Source organism: Penicillium citrinum (assembly GCF_028827155.1).
Source record: "Penicillium citrinum strain IBT 23319 chromosome Unknown utg000004l:1.0-2404223.0:1.0-2405248.0, whole genome shotgun sequence".
In the NCBI taxonomy this organism is placed as follows: Eukaryota; Fungi; Ascomycota; class Eurotiomycetes; order Eurotiales; family Aspergillaceae; genus Penicillium; species Penicillium citrinum.
The window spans coordinates 959,858-975,190 of NW_026622689.1; the positions used below are offsets into that span (position 1 = coordinate 959,858).

Here is a 15,333-nt window from a genome sequence, read left to right on the forward strand (position 1 = left end):
CGAAAGAATAACAAAACGAAGGGAAAGGAGTAGGTAAGAAGGAGAAAGTTGAAGGAGCTTTGTGAAAGGGGAGAGTTGAGAATACGAAGCAGAAACCTTTCTGCTTTCCAACGGTCCCAACGGGCGTGAAGGCGTCTCAGGGGTAAATCGAAAAAAAGAGGCACTAACCGGGTCCACCGTGTAGCAGAATTCAGCAAAAACAGGTAGAGTATTCAGTAGAAAACACTACTATAGAATTGACGGATAGAGAGGAATCATTTGATAGAGAAATTGTCAAATTGAAAAGAACGGGGAGAAGTGGGAGCAAAGTCAATGGAAATGATGTTTGAGTTGTCAACGTGGGGGAGTGGATGATGCGGGCGATCATCATCTAACGAGATCGTATAATTCACTGCGGTAGATTAGGTCCATAAGTCATGAGTACTACGCATATAAAAAGATGGTGTATTTAAAGTCAATAGTATATTTACTATTAGTACATGATGATTCTAATCTAATTTATAGTATACAATTCTTACATCTAGTGTATTTTCAAATAGAGTATCCAGAGTATACAATACAGGTACAGAGTAAACACTTATCCGTGTTTGTACTCTGCTGTCTAGTTACTACTAACAGGATACTATGATACACAGTAATGTTGGCCACCACTCATCTCCACAAGGGATTACAAAGTATGTACTATGTAGTCAAGTATGTACATATGCAGATCGATCGGATGGCGATTAACTCAGGCTATTGACCATACTAGCACATACGATCCAATATAAACTGGACTCCTTGAATGCTCCTCCACAAGCTCAGGCCAGGCTCCATAGCTGAGTCAGCGGAATAAGTACAAGCATTTTAAAGAGTGTATGTATATCGGGATACATTCAGCCACTCTACCAGTAATAGTATAGAAGAAGGAGTAGTACTAGCAGCATATTGTGAGTCTTTTGAGATGAAGGTGGTGATGCAGTGTGACCACGGCATGTAGTGATTATCTACAGTAGGTAGTAGAGTAGACGAGAGCAAAAGCTTAGCGTAAGAATAATACATAAGAACCAATATAGTCTAGGTCAGTCTTGGTAATAGAAGATCTCTCGAAAACCGACAGACAGAAGAGAACCGCACAGATCGTGAAAGAATAGTCCGTATTCATTTCCGGTGTCCATACCGATGTGTGTAATAGTACTCAAGTAGTTAGTAACTATAGGAATACACACTACTCCAGTGATTATCATCACCAAATATTGACTTGAAAGTTAGACCATATGTGTTTGGACATACCTCTTTATAAGGGGTCCTATCACGCTAATACTTCAATCCATCTCATCACATTTATCACATCACATTTAATGTATTGTGATGGCTTCACTATTGTTGTATATACTGCAACATGATGACTCAGCATCATGTGACCATGAATCTATCTTTAGAATCAACCTTTTCTGCATCGTCAATCAGCCCCCCCATCCGTTCTCCACGGTTTCGCGACTCCGAGCTTTCTTTGGATCCCCTTGAACCTCGTCCCTGGTCGATTTCAAGTCCCCGTTGAGTCGCGTGGCTCTGGTCCCTCACTCACTCCCCTCCTTTGTCTCCTTGATCTTGCCTCAGGCCATTGTCTTCGAGTTCGAGTCCCAGTCTCTCCTCCACACGCGCGCCAATTCAAGTATCTTTATACACCTCCTCGGCGCTCTCATTTACCTCTCTGGATTCGATTGTGTATCCAGGTTATCTCAGTTGCTCAAATAGGCGAACCTACCTCGCGGGGCGACTCGCTTTTTGTCGGTTACGCCATAAGGCGCGTGTCTCGTGTGCCCGTAGCTCTTCAACATGGGTCGAAGAAAGATCGAGATCAAGGCGATCAAGGATGATCGCAATCGCTCAGTGTATGTTGTTCCTTTCTCTCCATAACGTGTGCTGTCCCCACCTGGATGAAGCATCCCATATCTTTTGCTAACTTATTCGCACAGCACCTTTCTGAAGCGAAAGGGTGGTCTTTTTAAGAAGGCGCATGAACTCGCTGTCCTTTGCTCCGTCGATGTCGCCGTTATCATCTTTGGCCATAACAAGAAACTTTACGAGTATTCCTCGTGTGACATGCCCGAGGCGCTTGGGCGATATCAATATGTGAGTTGAAGATTTTGTTCCTGCTTATCCCCCTCCACCGGCGCATCAGCTGACATTCTATATCACTCTTAGTTTGGCCCTCCTCACGAACACAAAGGCCCTGAAGATTTTGCAGGCAAGCGCGACGATGATGAAGATGAGGATGAGATGACACCCGCACCAGAGGATTTGCAGGCAGTTCAAGTCCAGCAGGCTCACCCCGCCGTACCGCCCCATCTTCATCAACCCGGTTTCCAGCATATCAATCACCCCTCTGCTTCCCCTCCAATGCCCAACGGATTACCCACAAGACATGGCACGCCGCAATCACAAAGCGTCTCGCGTCCTACATCAAGGAATCATATTCGTCGGGTCAGCTCAAATCTAGGTCCGCACCAACACGGAACGCCGCCACCTCCCCCTGCTCCCCAAAATGGCTTCGCCTACATGCCTAATCCCTCAATGTACAATCCGAGTATTCATTCTGCGATGGGTCAGCCGCGTCCTGGTCAGTATCCGGGATATGGGCATCCTCCGCCAGGTCCACAAGGAACACCGCCTCAAACGATTCATCACCCACACGGTCTACCTCCTCAGCAAATGCCGCCACACCAGGGCCCCCAGCACTACCAACATCCACATGCCGTAGCGCACCAGCCTATGGGGATGCCACCGGCATCTCATGCGCCAGTTCAACAAGTTCAACAAGTTCCCCAATCCTTCATACCTGATCAAGGTCGAGCCTCCATACCACCTCCGTTTGCACCTGAAAGCCACCAAGAGCGCACCGTGCCTGTATCTGAAAGTTCACAAGATAACGCCACGGGTGGATTGAAAGTGGAACACAGTCCACCACAACCAAAGCCCTTGTCAAAGTCTCGCAGTATCTTCACACCCATTGATGACCGTGGTTCTATGCTAGCTCGTCATTTTGGCGGGGCCCCGTTATATGAATCACCGCGTGGTGACCAAAAAGCAGAGACTTCCCAGGAAAATTCACCGAATCTGAAGCCGCCAGCCGTTCCCCCAATGAGCGCGATGTCAGAGCCACCGCGGGCACCGTCCATGTCATCAACGCCAGATATCAAGCCCCCGTCGCGAACGAACAGTGGACCACAAACGACGAAACGGCCGCAACTGAAGGTGCAAATTCCAAGTGAGAATTCTGACCAGGGTAGTGCAACGGCCGGATCATCCTCTCGTGATTCCGCGGGCAATAAAACGGAGACCCCAGCCAAGGACAATCCTCCAACGGGCGTGGTACTACCGCCACCGTCACCCTCAGCAGGGGCAATACTCAGCGCCGGTGCTCAGGGACCGCCCAATCCATTCGCTCGACCGCCGCCTCCGGGGGTGGCGACGCAAAACAATACATTTGGAAACAATGGCGGCAACAATGGGAACAATTCTAACAGCATTGAAACGCCACTATCTGCCCTACCTAGCCGATTTGTCTCCGATAACCTCCTGCCTTCGCCATCCAGTTTCTTCCCTGAATGGGGTTTCGGCCGATCTGGACCAGACTCCAACTTGCTCCCCAGTCCTCTTACCTTCCCGACACCAGCGGTGCAAAACGGGCCCAGTTTTGCTAGAGAAGACGAGCAAGATAAAAAGCGCAAGAGTCCTGATAGCGGGTCAAATGAAGAAGGAGCAAGCAAAAAACCAAAAACTTAACGCACTATCAAATCTTTGATCAACCGTGCGCTCATGCGCTTAAATTGCCCATCTGCATCTAAGCTTTTTGATATCCTGGTTGATATTCAAGCCTTCTTCCGCTCACAAGTTCATCTTTTTTTTTCCCCTCCCCATCTTTGGTTGAGTTCAGGGTCTTCTTGCTGTTTATACCCCAGTTCTATACCATCTCAATTTCTCTCCTTTCGTATCTTCAATCTTCTGATGATCTTCTATGTCATATGTTTTTCTTTTGATGGGCCAGGCTGAATGTGTTTCTATCTTCTTTCTTTACTCAATTTCCTATTTTTCTTTGTTATTATTGTGTTGTTTAGTTTCGTCTCCTCCGACTGGGTCCGGCGTTTAATTTTGCACGTTTGGACGGTGTATATACAGGTCTCTTACTAAGGACGCAATGTCAAGTCTTGATCAAAATATTTAAATTCGTAATAATACTAGTAAAGCGACATCAGTTAACAATTATAAGTAGGCCGTCTAGTCAGCTGGGCCATGTTTAATATGAGTACATCACGTTGGCCATCTACCCTAGTGACCATCTCCAGGGCGTCCACTCGCAATGTGAATACTTCAACTAGCACATACATCCCTATTCCTCAATTCAAGCCTCCCCAACATTCTAGATAATTCCACACAAAATCTAGACCCTTTCTTTCAAGGTTATCCATGCTACATAATCAAATATCAGTATTGTCTCAGAACATGTAAAGCAATTTCGGTGATTGGACTGCAGAAAGTGGAGTAATCAAAAGCCGAGAGTCCATATAAAAAAGCGTCATAGACATGAGCTCCCAGTCAGTTCAAACATACGATTGTCAGATTCCAACAAGGTCCTTGAATATCTCCGAATTGAATCAAACTCATTCCGTAATCCCGACAAAATGGTTCTCAATGGTAGCTGTATGTGCGGTGGCATTCAATACACCGTTGACGGTACGTCCAATGTCTTTTCTACCATACTACGTACATTTACTCTGTATTCAGAAATGAAGGGACTCATATTCTTTACAGTTGATGAGTATATGAGTGCCCTCTGCCATTGCACCGACTGCCAGAAGGTATGAACCCCATAGCTCTCGCCCATACTATCCCATAAACTAATTAGCATGAAAAAGTGGACTGGAGGAGCCTTCACCTCCAACGCCGTCGTTCCCCGCAACAGCCTAAAGTTCACAAAGGGTAAATAAGGCCCTGGTATCTAATCTACTCCAACCACGAACGCCCAAACTCACTCGCCCTGCTCTATTACAGGAACATGTACCTCCTACGATGCCACGGGAGCCAGCGGCAAAATCAACAGACATTTCTTCTGTCCGACATGCGGTTCGAACATCTACACGAATCTGGAAATCATGCCTGATATGAGCTGTGTTAAGGCGGGCACTTTGGATGATGGTGGTGCGAATTTGAAGGGTAAGATTGATGTTGAGCTTTATTCGAAGGATCGTCCTAGTTACCTTTCTCCCATTGAAGGTGCCAAGCAGGCGCAGACTATGGAGTAAGTGGGGGATACGTATCTACTTCGTATTATGTGGCTTGGTGTTGGTTAGTTCGGTGTTTGTCGCTGATCAGAGGCCGTGATGGTGGAGTTTATGCTGGGGACGGTCTGGGGGTGTTATGTTGAGGAATTATATGATTCTACTCCCGCGAATTTCTGATAATTCAAGGTAATCCAGTATAATACATAACCTATGTACTTCGTAGGTATCTCGTAACTGATAGCTGGAATAGCTAGAAGTATCCTGGAGTGTGGCTGTTCAGATATGCTTTCGGCGATGGTCTCCACTTCAATTCGCTGCTGAATTTTCCGCTGATAAAAGCTTCCAAGGTTGCGATGGGAAGTCAATCTTCTTGACTTTACTTCTTCCCAGTCGCTAAGTTTAGGACATATCTCATCTTTGCGGGGAATTTGAGGGATATCAAAAGCCGAAATTTTATACGTACCATTTAGGCTTCCTTTCAACTATTTCCCCCACGATTATAAAATCTCGCACGCATTAAAAAGCAACGACTGCTTATCCACCCAAAACCACACTCATTCTTCACCTTTCAATCATGGAAGTTCCAAGGAATAATACCCTGGTCTCGCAACGAGCAAAATCCGCCGCGGATGCCACATCCCAGAACCCGATGTGGGATATCTTCAGCAATGTATGGTGCCCCGCCACCAATCCAACAGGATATGTCAATGTCGGCGTAGCAGAAAACGTCCTCATGCACGAGGAACTTTTGGAAAACATCAATCAGAAACTCGAGCTTCCCGCCAAATATCTCACCTACAACGATGGCGGCGGCGGATCTCTTCGGCTCCGACGCGCAATGTGTCAATTCCTCGGCAAGACATTGAAGCCATTCATCCCGCTGAGTCCCGAACAACTCATCGTGACTAATGGAGTTTCTTCGGCCATCGAGCATGTCTCATGGGCATTCGCTGATCCAGGCGAAGGTATGTTGCTGGGAAGACCTTACTATGGAACATTCATTCCGGATATTTCGACCAGGCCCGGTACAGAGGTGGTATCGGTGAACTTTGACGACGTGGATCCATTGAGTATTGAAGCCGTGGCGAAATATGAAAACGCTTTATTGGATTTCCAGCAGAAATCAGGAAAACGAGTTCGCGCATTAATGCTATGTCATCCGCATAATCCTCTTGGTCGCTGTTATCCCCGAGAAACCATCATTGAATTAATGCGGTTTTGTCAGAAGTATCAAATCAACCTGATAAGCGATGAGATTTATGCACTATCAACCTGGGAAAATACCGTTGACAAGAGCGGTCCGCCGACCATACCCTTTGAATCTGCATTGTCGATTAATTTGGATCGTATCATTGATCCCCAACTCGTCCATGTACTCTGGGGTCTGAGCAAGGATTTTGGCGCCAACGGAATTCGTCTAGGCGTTATTATTTCCCAGGCTAATAAGGATGTACAAGCTGCTTTGACGGGTGTTTCATTATACACTTATCCATCGGGAATCTCAGATCATCTGGTAGCGTTATTATTGGAGGATTCTCAGTTCACGGAGTCATATATTGCTGAGAATCAGCGGCGGATTTCATCTGCGTATGCATATACCGTGGGATATTTGAGAAGTCATGGTATCGACCATGCACCCGGGTGTAATGCTGCATTTTTCCTGTGGGTGAATCTTGGAAAAAGATATCGAGAATTGCATCCAGATGTTGAAGAGTCTGAAGAAGTTGGGGAGAGAGTTATGCAGCTTCTTTTGCAACATAAGGTGTTTTTGGCTAGTGGGACTTTGTTTGGTGCGGAGAAGGATGGATGGTTTAGAATTGTTTTTACGCAGCATCGGGAGATATTGGATGAAGCGTTGAAGAGGATTAATGAGGCTTTGATGTGATTTTTGAATATTGCATGTTTGAGAGCGAGGTTGGTGAAATTGGAGTGGGGGGTGGATGCCGCATTGTAGCTCTTCAATCACATCATTGGCATTTAACGCTTAGGGTTGTAAGTTGAAACTGAAGGCAAGTATAGAAATGAAAAGAGTGAACAAACATGATGATTACAAAGTATTACCTATTCGACTTCACTTTTATTGGCAATATAATCACAAATATAGCAAACACTTAGTTCCAGCTAGTTCTAACCTGTTTACAAGGTTGTAGACAAGGTTGATTACGAGACATCGCATTGGAGAATCGTTCCATCCAACACCTGTTGGGTAACACTCAAACATATAACAGAGTCAACAATCCTCTCCATGGCAAACTCTGCCGAGGTTTCGCAGTATTTACATAACTCTAAAGTTGCTTAAATTCCCAGATACCATCAACTATATGAAAATGTATGGAATCATGCATACTTGACTCGAATCCTGCGGCTGAGATCCAAGCTTCGGTGTATTTGGTACTTTGTACTTCTCCCATACCCTGTACCTACGTCAAGGCATTCCATTACTGCAGGACTAGGCACGGTTGGGGCTGAGACTGAGCCTTCATCAGGCCAGAAGAGCAGCGATCGGCGTCATAAATCAATCAAAACAGGGAGGACACCGCTAGCCAATGCTGACGCCAAGCTACCGAAGTGGTCAACACCAAAACAACCGTGCCCCTTTAAATGATAATGCCGTTAGCTCGAGCTGACTGCACCATCCATGATAATCGCTCTATCTACGGCATACATATGTACATGGATACTAAATATATTGTGTGTATTTCCAGCTACCTGCAAAAGTAGGGCAAAATTCACAAAATCAGGAGCTCGAGCACAGTACTCCGTGCTGTCGAGCTACTCCGCTATTGTGGAACCTTTGTGGCGTTTTTGGGTCTGCAGATTTTGTTTTAAATTGCGCCCCCGCCAGTATCTTTGACAGGGTCTTTGGTGAGTCTCTGGTGAGATTTGTATCTCGATTCAAGCGCTGGGCGGCTAAGTGCTGGAAGAGGCTGGAGTTTCAATCCTGCAATTTCAATACCACGAATGCGATTGCATCAAATACATTCTCAATCAAACTTCGGAGATATTGATATCATTTATATCCTTTGACATATGATAAAGGAGTTTCCTGTCTTGTTGACACTAACCACTAGCCACATACTGTAACCTCCATCTTTGCGCAGAAATCCTTACCCAATCCATCAACTGATCAGCAAACCCCGAACTCCCGACAATTTTGGCCCCCAGAAATGACTGAAGAAGATGGCCACTGTCCATCAATTACCTTGTCAATACTTAGTGCAGGGGGGGGGGCCTTAAGACCTGCTTATATTCCCACTACTCCACCATGTATCTTCACGGGTTGCTTATTCCTTTGCTCCCATAATTCCCTTCCATAACTCCCCATAACTCCCCATAACCTTGTTGTTCCTCCTTTACTCCGTGACCGGGTACAGTATGGTCTTTCCCCATACAAGGCCGTGGCCTTTAATCGTCTCATTCTTACTGTGGACGGCATCAAGTTTCGCAGACGATCGGAAATGTTATAACCCAGATTCCTCACAAGCAAGAAACGATGTCCCCTGTACAGATGATGATAATACTTTCTGCTGCAATGAGAATGACATCTGCATGTCCAATGGACTCTGTTATCTCCAGCAAACGTCGGGATTCGCACTATCTCGTGCAAGCTGTACAGATCTAAGTTGGAGTTCCTGTGGTTCCTATAAATACTGCTGTAAGTTATCACTTTATTCAAACTCCTTGCTGGTACACCAACCAGTAATAGAGATAGTATCAAACCACAACAAAGGCTGACACAGAACTCCAAATACATAGTCGAATATAACCAAGACTCAGGATTCCCAATCGTCGCCGCAAACTATGCCGGGAATAAAACAACCCATTGCTGTGGCCAGGCATCATGGGATAACGGAACCGTCACATGTCCTATGAAAACCGTCTCTGTCCCAATCGGCACCGCCATCCCAGGCCGCGCTGCTCTGGCAGTTAGCTCAACAAATTCATCTAATTCCTCCTGTCCCACCGATACAACATCCAACTCAGACTCCAGCTCCAGCGCTGGATCCGGATCATCATCACGGGAAACGGCAATTGGAGCCGGGGTCGGTGTCCCACTTGGCGTTATTGCGCTCGCGTCCTTGGCCTGGGCATTTTGGGAAAGACGAGGTCGGATTAGAGCCCTTTCACAGAATGCCTCCAATCATGAAACAGGGCAACAATATCAACAAATGGCCTATCGCGCTCCGCCTGTTGAGCTGCAAGGTCCGGAGGTTGAGCTGAGTGGGTCTCCTGCTGCGACGGAAATTGGGAGTGAAGGGTACCCGAAACCTCATAGTTCTTCTGTTAGCTAGATGATGAGGTATCTTCATTTATGATATTGAAGCGGGAATACCAGTCTGGAGTGGAATATTAATGGGCCTGTAATGAGATCAGCGGTCCGAAGCGAATATCACACGATTCCAAATAGGTCCTTCAGTCGGATAGACGTACAGGTACTGGATCCAATTTTGTATCAACATGACGCTCCATGGATAGAGCATTTATGAAAACAATCGATCGACAAATGTTTCAAAATAGTACTAAAGTGTCATCAGATACATCATGCTTCTAATATCTTTGCCCATGCGAGTCTAATCCCTTAAGCTTAAATCTGTCGTGAGTGTTTGCTCAGAGGGACCCAAAATGGATCATAGACATAAGTCTCGAATTATAGGAACTAGACAGGGGCTGTGAGATGCAAAAATCAAATTTAGACTCCTGTATAAGTTCATGGAGGTTCTGTACGCCTATACCAGTTTAAATTATACCTATATCTACTGTAGTAGATGATATCTTCAGGGCTGACTCTAAAATGAAGTCGATCGTATTGCTACTATTTGTAGCGGGCTGTCTCGCCGCAGTCCAGAATGTCGTAATAAACCAGTGTAGACGACTAGTCGTTAAACGCAATGTACTACTATCAGGTACTGAAAATTCCAAGTCATTTTTCCAGTTGACAAATACTGCCTCGATTCCAGAGAATAGCCCTATGCTATAAATACGCACGATACTAAGTGAGCCGCAGTCTGCAAATCTCGAATTGCATCAGTCCGGGAAAACTCCGTTAGTCCATTCAATCCAGTCCCACAGACCATGGGGAATGGTGTCTGTGCGCATGCTTGACCGAGGATCGGTAGAGGAAACTATTGAAAAAGTAGTGTGGTTGGGTGGAGATTAAGCGAAATGGGAAAGATTTTCTCTATAAAGAAAAAGGGCATCCATGAAAGCATTCGTGGACCGGATGGGGCGATTGCTCCGGCCGAGTAGAGCTAGGCCCTCTTAGCTAGACTGCTTCAAGGTGGGACTTGACTCAAAACATCCAGAAAGGGACGGATATTCCGATCAGTTCTTGGCGATTGTTAGCGAGGAGGCTTGCCACATGGTAGCTGATGGATACCGAGATCTTGATCTTGATTGCACGGCCATTAATTGCTGCATCGGATTGATTGAGCCTCCATTTTTTTTCAGCTTGCAGCTGATACAATGGGGTCGCACTTAATTTTTTCTATACTGCGTCTTGCATCTTACATACTCAATGAACTCTCTCCATTTTATGAGCCTTCCATTATAGCGACTCATATTTGGTATCTGGCAATAACCTTGGAAATACCAGCCGACCCAGGCTTAATGCAGAGGTTGGAACTGTGGCCGTTAGCGAAAATCAAATGGTTCTAGCCGGAGATTTTTAAAGACCCACTTGATCGAACCACGAATCTGATGAACTACAAGCATTCCCATCCTATAATGGATTGAAGTCTATGGCAGCATTGCCCCCCACTTTGAAACCAAAAATCCTCGTGGCAAAGGTCCGGACGAAGCCGAGGCTTTTGGGTCTGACCGATTCATATACATCCTGGCCACCCAATATGTCTCCTTCCGCTCTCGTTGCGAATTTTCAACACCTCTATTCTCCTCCGCCATGAGTCTAGAGGAGCGTTATCCCGCGTATGGAGGTCGTGGACCCGGCGATCTTCGCCTGGGACTAGGTCTTGGTGCTGTGGGTACGATTTTCATGGCATTGCGAGTTTATGTTCGGCTTCGTGTGAATAAGTTTGGAACAACTGCATTGATTTGGGCACTTGTAGCTTGGGTATGTGATCTTGCTTTTGCCCAATTTGATCAATTACTAATTTTACTCTGACCTATAGCTCCTGACAACTGTAACTCAAAGTCTTGCTGTCGTGTCGATTCTTCATGGCCTGGGGAATAGAATTGTCGAGGTTGAGGCGGCTGGTCAATTGCATAATTATCTCCTCTTTACATGGACCACGGTATTCTTCTTCAATTTGGCAATCCCGACTGGAAAGGTGGCAGTAGCAGCATTTCTTATTGAAATGAATTCCCAAGGGAGTATGTTCATGTCTCCTATAAACTGTATACTTGGAATATGCGCTGGGACTATATCTGACCAATTCTTCTCTACAGATCCTAAAATCCGACGCAGTCTAATCGCTGTCGCGGCTATCAATATTATCTTCAGCATACCACAAATTATTCTTCCCTGGTTCCAATGCAAACCACCAAATGCACTTTGGAACCCCGCACTCCAAGATCAGTGTAATCCTTTGGCAAGTGTGCGCTACAGCTACTTCATCGGTGCCGTGGCTGCGCTCTCCGATTTTTATCTCGCAATTATCCCAATTACAATGTTAGCCCCATTGAAGATCGATCGCAAACTGAAATGGGGATTGAGTTTCTTGATGGGACTTGGTGTTTTCGCCGGGGCTGCGGCTATTGTCCGAACATGGGCAGTGAAATTCATCATCAGTGATGATCCTTCTTGTGAGTCTTTCGTCGAGACACCGTATCAACCAAAAAGAAAAAAAAAATTCACTAACTCAATGAATAGATGGTGTCGGAATTCTTTTCCGCTGGGGCGAAGTCGAGGAGTGGATTGTTCTCATCACAATGTCAATTCCACCTGTGTGGCCGTTATTCAGGCCTATCACTCGACGCTTCATCAAATCTGCAGGATACTCTCGCAGTCCCAAGAATTATCAAGCTTACGATAAATATGCCTCGACTAGGGAGGGTCTGGCCACATCTGGACAGACTCCAGTGGTCACCACTACCATCTCTGTCTCGTCAGTAAAGGGGGCTTCTGGTACGACGGAACCTGTTCGTGCATCATCTTCGGCAGACTCCTATTCTGGATATGATGAAGAGACACCGGAGACTCCTCATTTTGCTCTGAGAAATACTGGGGACCCAGAAGGGTGGGTGGAGATGTCACACTATAGGAACCACCCTCATTAAGATAGCTTTGTTACGACCAATATAATGTTCAATATTTTAATTTTGCCAAGATACACAAGAGTAGTAAGCAAAAAGTATATCGGTCTATAGTATTATCAAGAATACAAAATTCGTCGCCCATTAACCCTGCTCTATGAAAGCAGAAGACCGTATTATTCAACACAGCCATTGAAAGTTGACGACTTCTATTATCACCATCCAAAATGCACATCGTTAAAAAATTAATCTCCTCCAAAGCTTGGGATAAGCACATACTGATCACCCCTAACATCTCAAACAGGTATCATCTTGGAAGCAGAGGGGCAATCCTCCATACCACACAAGAGCACTGGGAATATCCAAATCAAACCTTCACATCTTCAGTAACGGCATATCGACTCCATCGTCGAATAACAGGCCCATATCGATAAAAGACATACGGAACCGGAACCATAATGGCACTGATACATCCCAGAATAGTCAATGTCCAATGAACACCCATATTCTGATAAAATGGAATGCCAACAATCGACATTCCACCCGCGGCACAGTACCGAGACACCGTCATGAAACCCAATGCAGAAGCAGCATAGATGTCATAGGTATCAATCACATACATGTAAGAACTGATAAATACGCAGATAGTGCCGAATCCGAATACAGACGAGGCGATAATGGGTGACCAGACGGATACAGATTCCTATACTTTATTAGATTCGACTTTTCCCAGAATGAAGTTGAAAACAATGACAATGAAGAAAAAAAAATAGAAATCAAGGGAGAGAACAGTGATAGAACTTACAAAATCAGTCCATCCCATCCAGAAAAGACTAATTGGAATGGCTGGTGCACCAACCATCGCAAACCAAAGTCGAATCTCAGGCTGTGTGTGCACTCCATCAAGAGCATGCGGATCAAGAACCGGATCAAGACCCTTAGCTGCCATAGCTGCCTCGGTAAAAGCCTTTTTGGTCCCGTTATAGACGAAAGGAACCAATAAACTAGCGAGCGCGATACCAACATACATCGCAACCCACACGATATTCGTCATACCCTGTGAAAGACCATGTGTATCCTCGAAGATAAAAGAATATCCATCGAAGAATGTGAACAACACAATATACAACACAGTCATATAAAGCGAGATAAGAAGAATGATCGGTTCATGAATGGTAATAAGAACCTGTCTCTTCATCGCACCACCAATCAACCTAAAAAGGTGGACCTTCTCCATATCCATCTCAGAACGAAATCTCTCATCCCCCGTTTCCCTCCGAAGATTCCTCCCCTTCCACTTCAAAAGAAGTGGAGAGTAAGTTTTGGGTTGAAAAAGAATAATCAAAATAAATATCACACCCGACATAATCAAAATAATCCAACCCGTCCATCGAAAAGACAAAACACCAGTTTGTCCAATATAAGAAGCGATAACAGGTCCCAATACCGGACCTCCGAATGATAAAACAGCGTAAACGGGAAAGTAAATGGTTTTCTCAAGGGGATTCCATAAATCCGCAATCGTACCACCGGCGCAAGTCAAAGGAGGACAACCGAAAATACCAGCCAAAAACCGAAAAGCAAGTAAAGCACCAATATTCGGCGCGAGGGAAGATGCCATGATAAAAATCATGAATAGGGTTAAAGATCCCGTATAAATGAGATTTCGGCCTAGAATTTCAGAAAGTGGACCGCTGACTAGTGATCCTGCTGCGAATCCGAGAAGGTAGAGACCTGAAAAGAAATCAGCATCCGCTTCCATCATAGTTATCTTTCGAAATCTATATATTGGGGGAAGTGCATACCAGTATCAAGTGAGCCAACAACATCACTAACGTGAAATGTTTCAGTAGTTTGAGGTAAAACGCCCGAATTAATCGAAGACGCAGCACCGACTATCCACGCAAGCGCAGAAACAAGTAATGTAGCAATAAGTCGACTGGAAAACGGATAATTCCGTGGATTCTGTGGATCATTCTCATCTTGCCATCCCACGATAAAAAGATGAGCTGGTTGATTCGTCGAATTTAATCGTTTTTGTATATCCACGCCAGCGAGGGACTGGGCCAAGGTAACCTGTGACGAGTCTTCGGTGTTGAAAGGTTTTTCTTGTAAATTTCCATTGTCGGTTGTATCAGATGGGTCTTGATTAATGTTTTCTGTTGGAGACTCGGAGTTGGATGTTGTTGATGATTGATCACGAGTAGGAATCAAGGTAGTATTTCCTTTGGAGAAATTTTGTCGGTTTGGAATTGTTTGGAGTTGTGCTCGGACAGTATTTCCCAATCTTCGATATTGTAGATAAGATTGCATTATGAGATGTCTGGATTAGACTGTATTAAGTACTTTCTTGGCTTATAGTCTCACCGACTGGGTGCACTGTAGCTGTAGACGGCCTCTATCAAAAAGGGTGGGCTTAGGGTTTAGTCGGTGTGGGATGCCAGGTCGAAGCTTGACGCATTGAGATAGGATTGAAATACTGGGAGCTTTACGTCTTTTATCTCTTGCGAATATTCACTGCTGATAAATCTCGAAATCTATTCGGCGCCTTTTTTTTTTGAGATCTTCTCCGATGTAGGTGGGTCATATCCTTGCTTAAATCCGATATCACGCTGCTTTCGGGGCCATTTCAACTAATACAATTGCTAACTAAACGAAGAAAAAGATCAGATGTGTGGTAGTTAATATACTCACCGTAGATTATTGCCAGTTACTACTTTTTCTGAGATTTTTTTTTCACAGTAACTTTGCGCTGATTGAGCGTGGAATATTCCCTGAATGAGGCGAGTCGGCGAGTCGGCGAGTCAGCTAGTCAGGTAGTCTTCTGCATGGCGGAAGATGCCGATCGGAAACATCT

At 45.2% G+C, this 15,333-nt stretch overlaps 6 protein-coding genes across 6 annotated transcripts; 5 read left to right on the forward strand and 1 right to left on the reverse strand.

The window, feature by feature from the left end:
• Positions 1-1,818: 1,818 nt before the first annotated feature.
• rlmA (SRF-type transcription factor RlmA) lies at positions 1,819-3,768 on the forward strand (the record flags this gene model as incomplete). Its single annotated transcript, XM_056644214.1, has 3 exons — positions 1,819-1,874; positions 1,959-2,115; positions 2,188-3,768. 3 exons carry the CDS (start codon positions 1,819-1,821, stop codon positions 3,766-3,768), a joined length of 1,794 nt encoding a protein of 597 aa, XP_056501028.1.
• An 896-nt stretch (positions 3,769-4,664) lies between these two features.
• N7469_005295 (GFA family protein) lies at positions 4,665-5,285 on the forward strand (the record flags this gene model as incomplete). Its single annotated transcript, XM_056644215.1, has 4 exons — positions 4,665-4,716; positions 4,795-4,841; positions 4,899-4,962; positions 5,035-5,285. 4 exons carry the CDS (start codon positions 4,665-4,667, stop codon positions 5,283-5,285), a joined length of 414 nt encoding a protein of 137 aa, XP_056501029.1.
• A 553-nt stretch (positions 5,286-5,838) lies between these two features.
• N7469_005296 (putative aminotransferase) lies at positions 5,839-7,149 on the forward strand (the record flags this gene model as incomplete). Its single annotated transcript, XM_056644216.1, has 1 exon — positions 5,839-7,149. One exon carries the CDS (start codon positions 5,839-5,841, stop codon positions 7,147-7,149), a length of 1,311 nt encoding a protein of 436 aa, XP_056501030.1.
• A 1,664-nt stretch (positions 7,150-8,813) lies between these two features.
• On the forward strand, positions 8,814-9,556 carry N7469_005297 (uncharacterized protein; the record flags this gene model as incomplete). The annotated part of the gene is made up of 2 exons (XM_056644217.1): positions 8,814-8,919; positions 9,021-9,556. The coding sequence occupies 2 exons, from the start codon at positions 8,814-8,816 to the stop codon at positions 9,554-9,556; spliced, it is 642 nt and encodes a 213-aa protein (XP_056501031.1).
• A 1,607-nt stretch (positions 9,557-11,163) lies between these two features.
• Positions 11,164-12,500, forward strand: N7469_005298 (uncharacterized protein; the record flags this gene model as incomplete). Its single annotated transcript, XM_056644218.1, has 4 exons — positions 11,164-11,334; positions 11,393-11,594; positions 11,670-12,026; positions 12,094-12,500. 4 exons carry the CDS (start codon positions 11,164-11,166, stop codon positions 12,498-12,500), a joined length of 1,137 nt encoding a protein of 378 aa, XP_056501032.1.
• Positions 12,501-12,843: 343 nt separating this feature from the next.
• On the reverse strand, positions 12,844-14,789 carry N7469_005299 (MFS transporter; the record flags this gene model as incomplete). The annotated part of the gene is made up of 3 exons (XM_056644219.1): positions 12,844-13,179; positions 13,282-14,210; positions 14,282-14,789. 3 exons carry the CDS (start codon positions 14,787-14,789, stop codon positions 12,844-12,846), a joined length of 1,773 nt encoding a protein of 590 aa, XP_056501033.1.
• Positions 14,790-15,333: the final 544 nt, after the last annotated feature.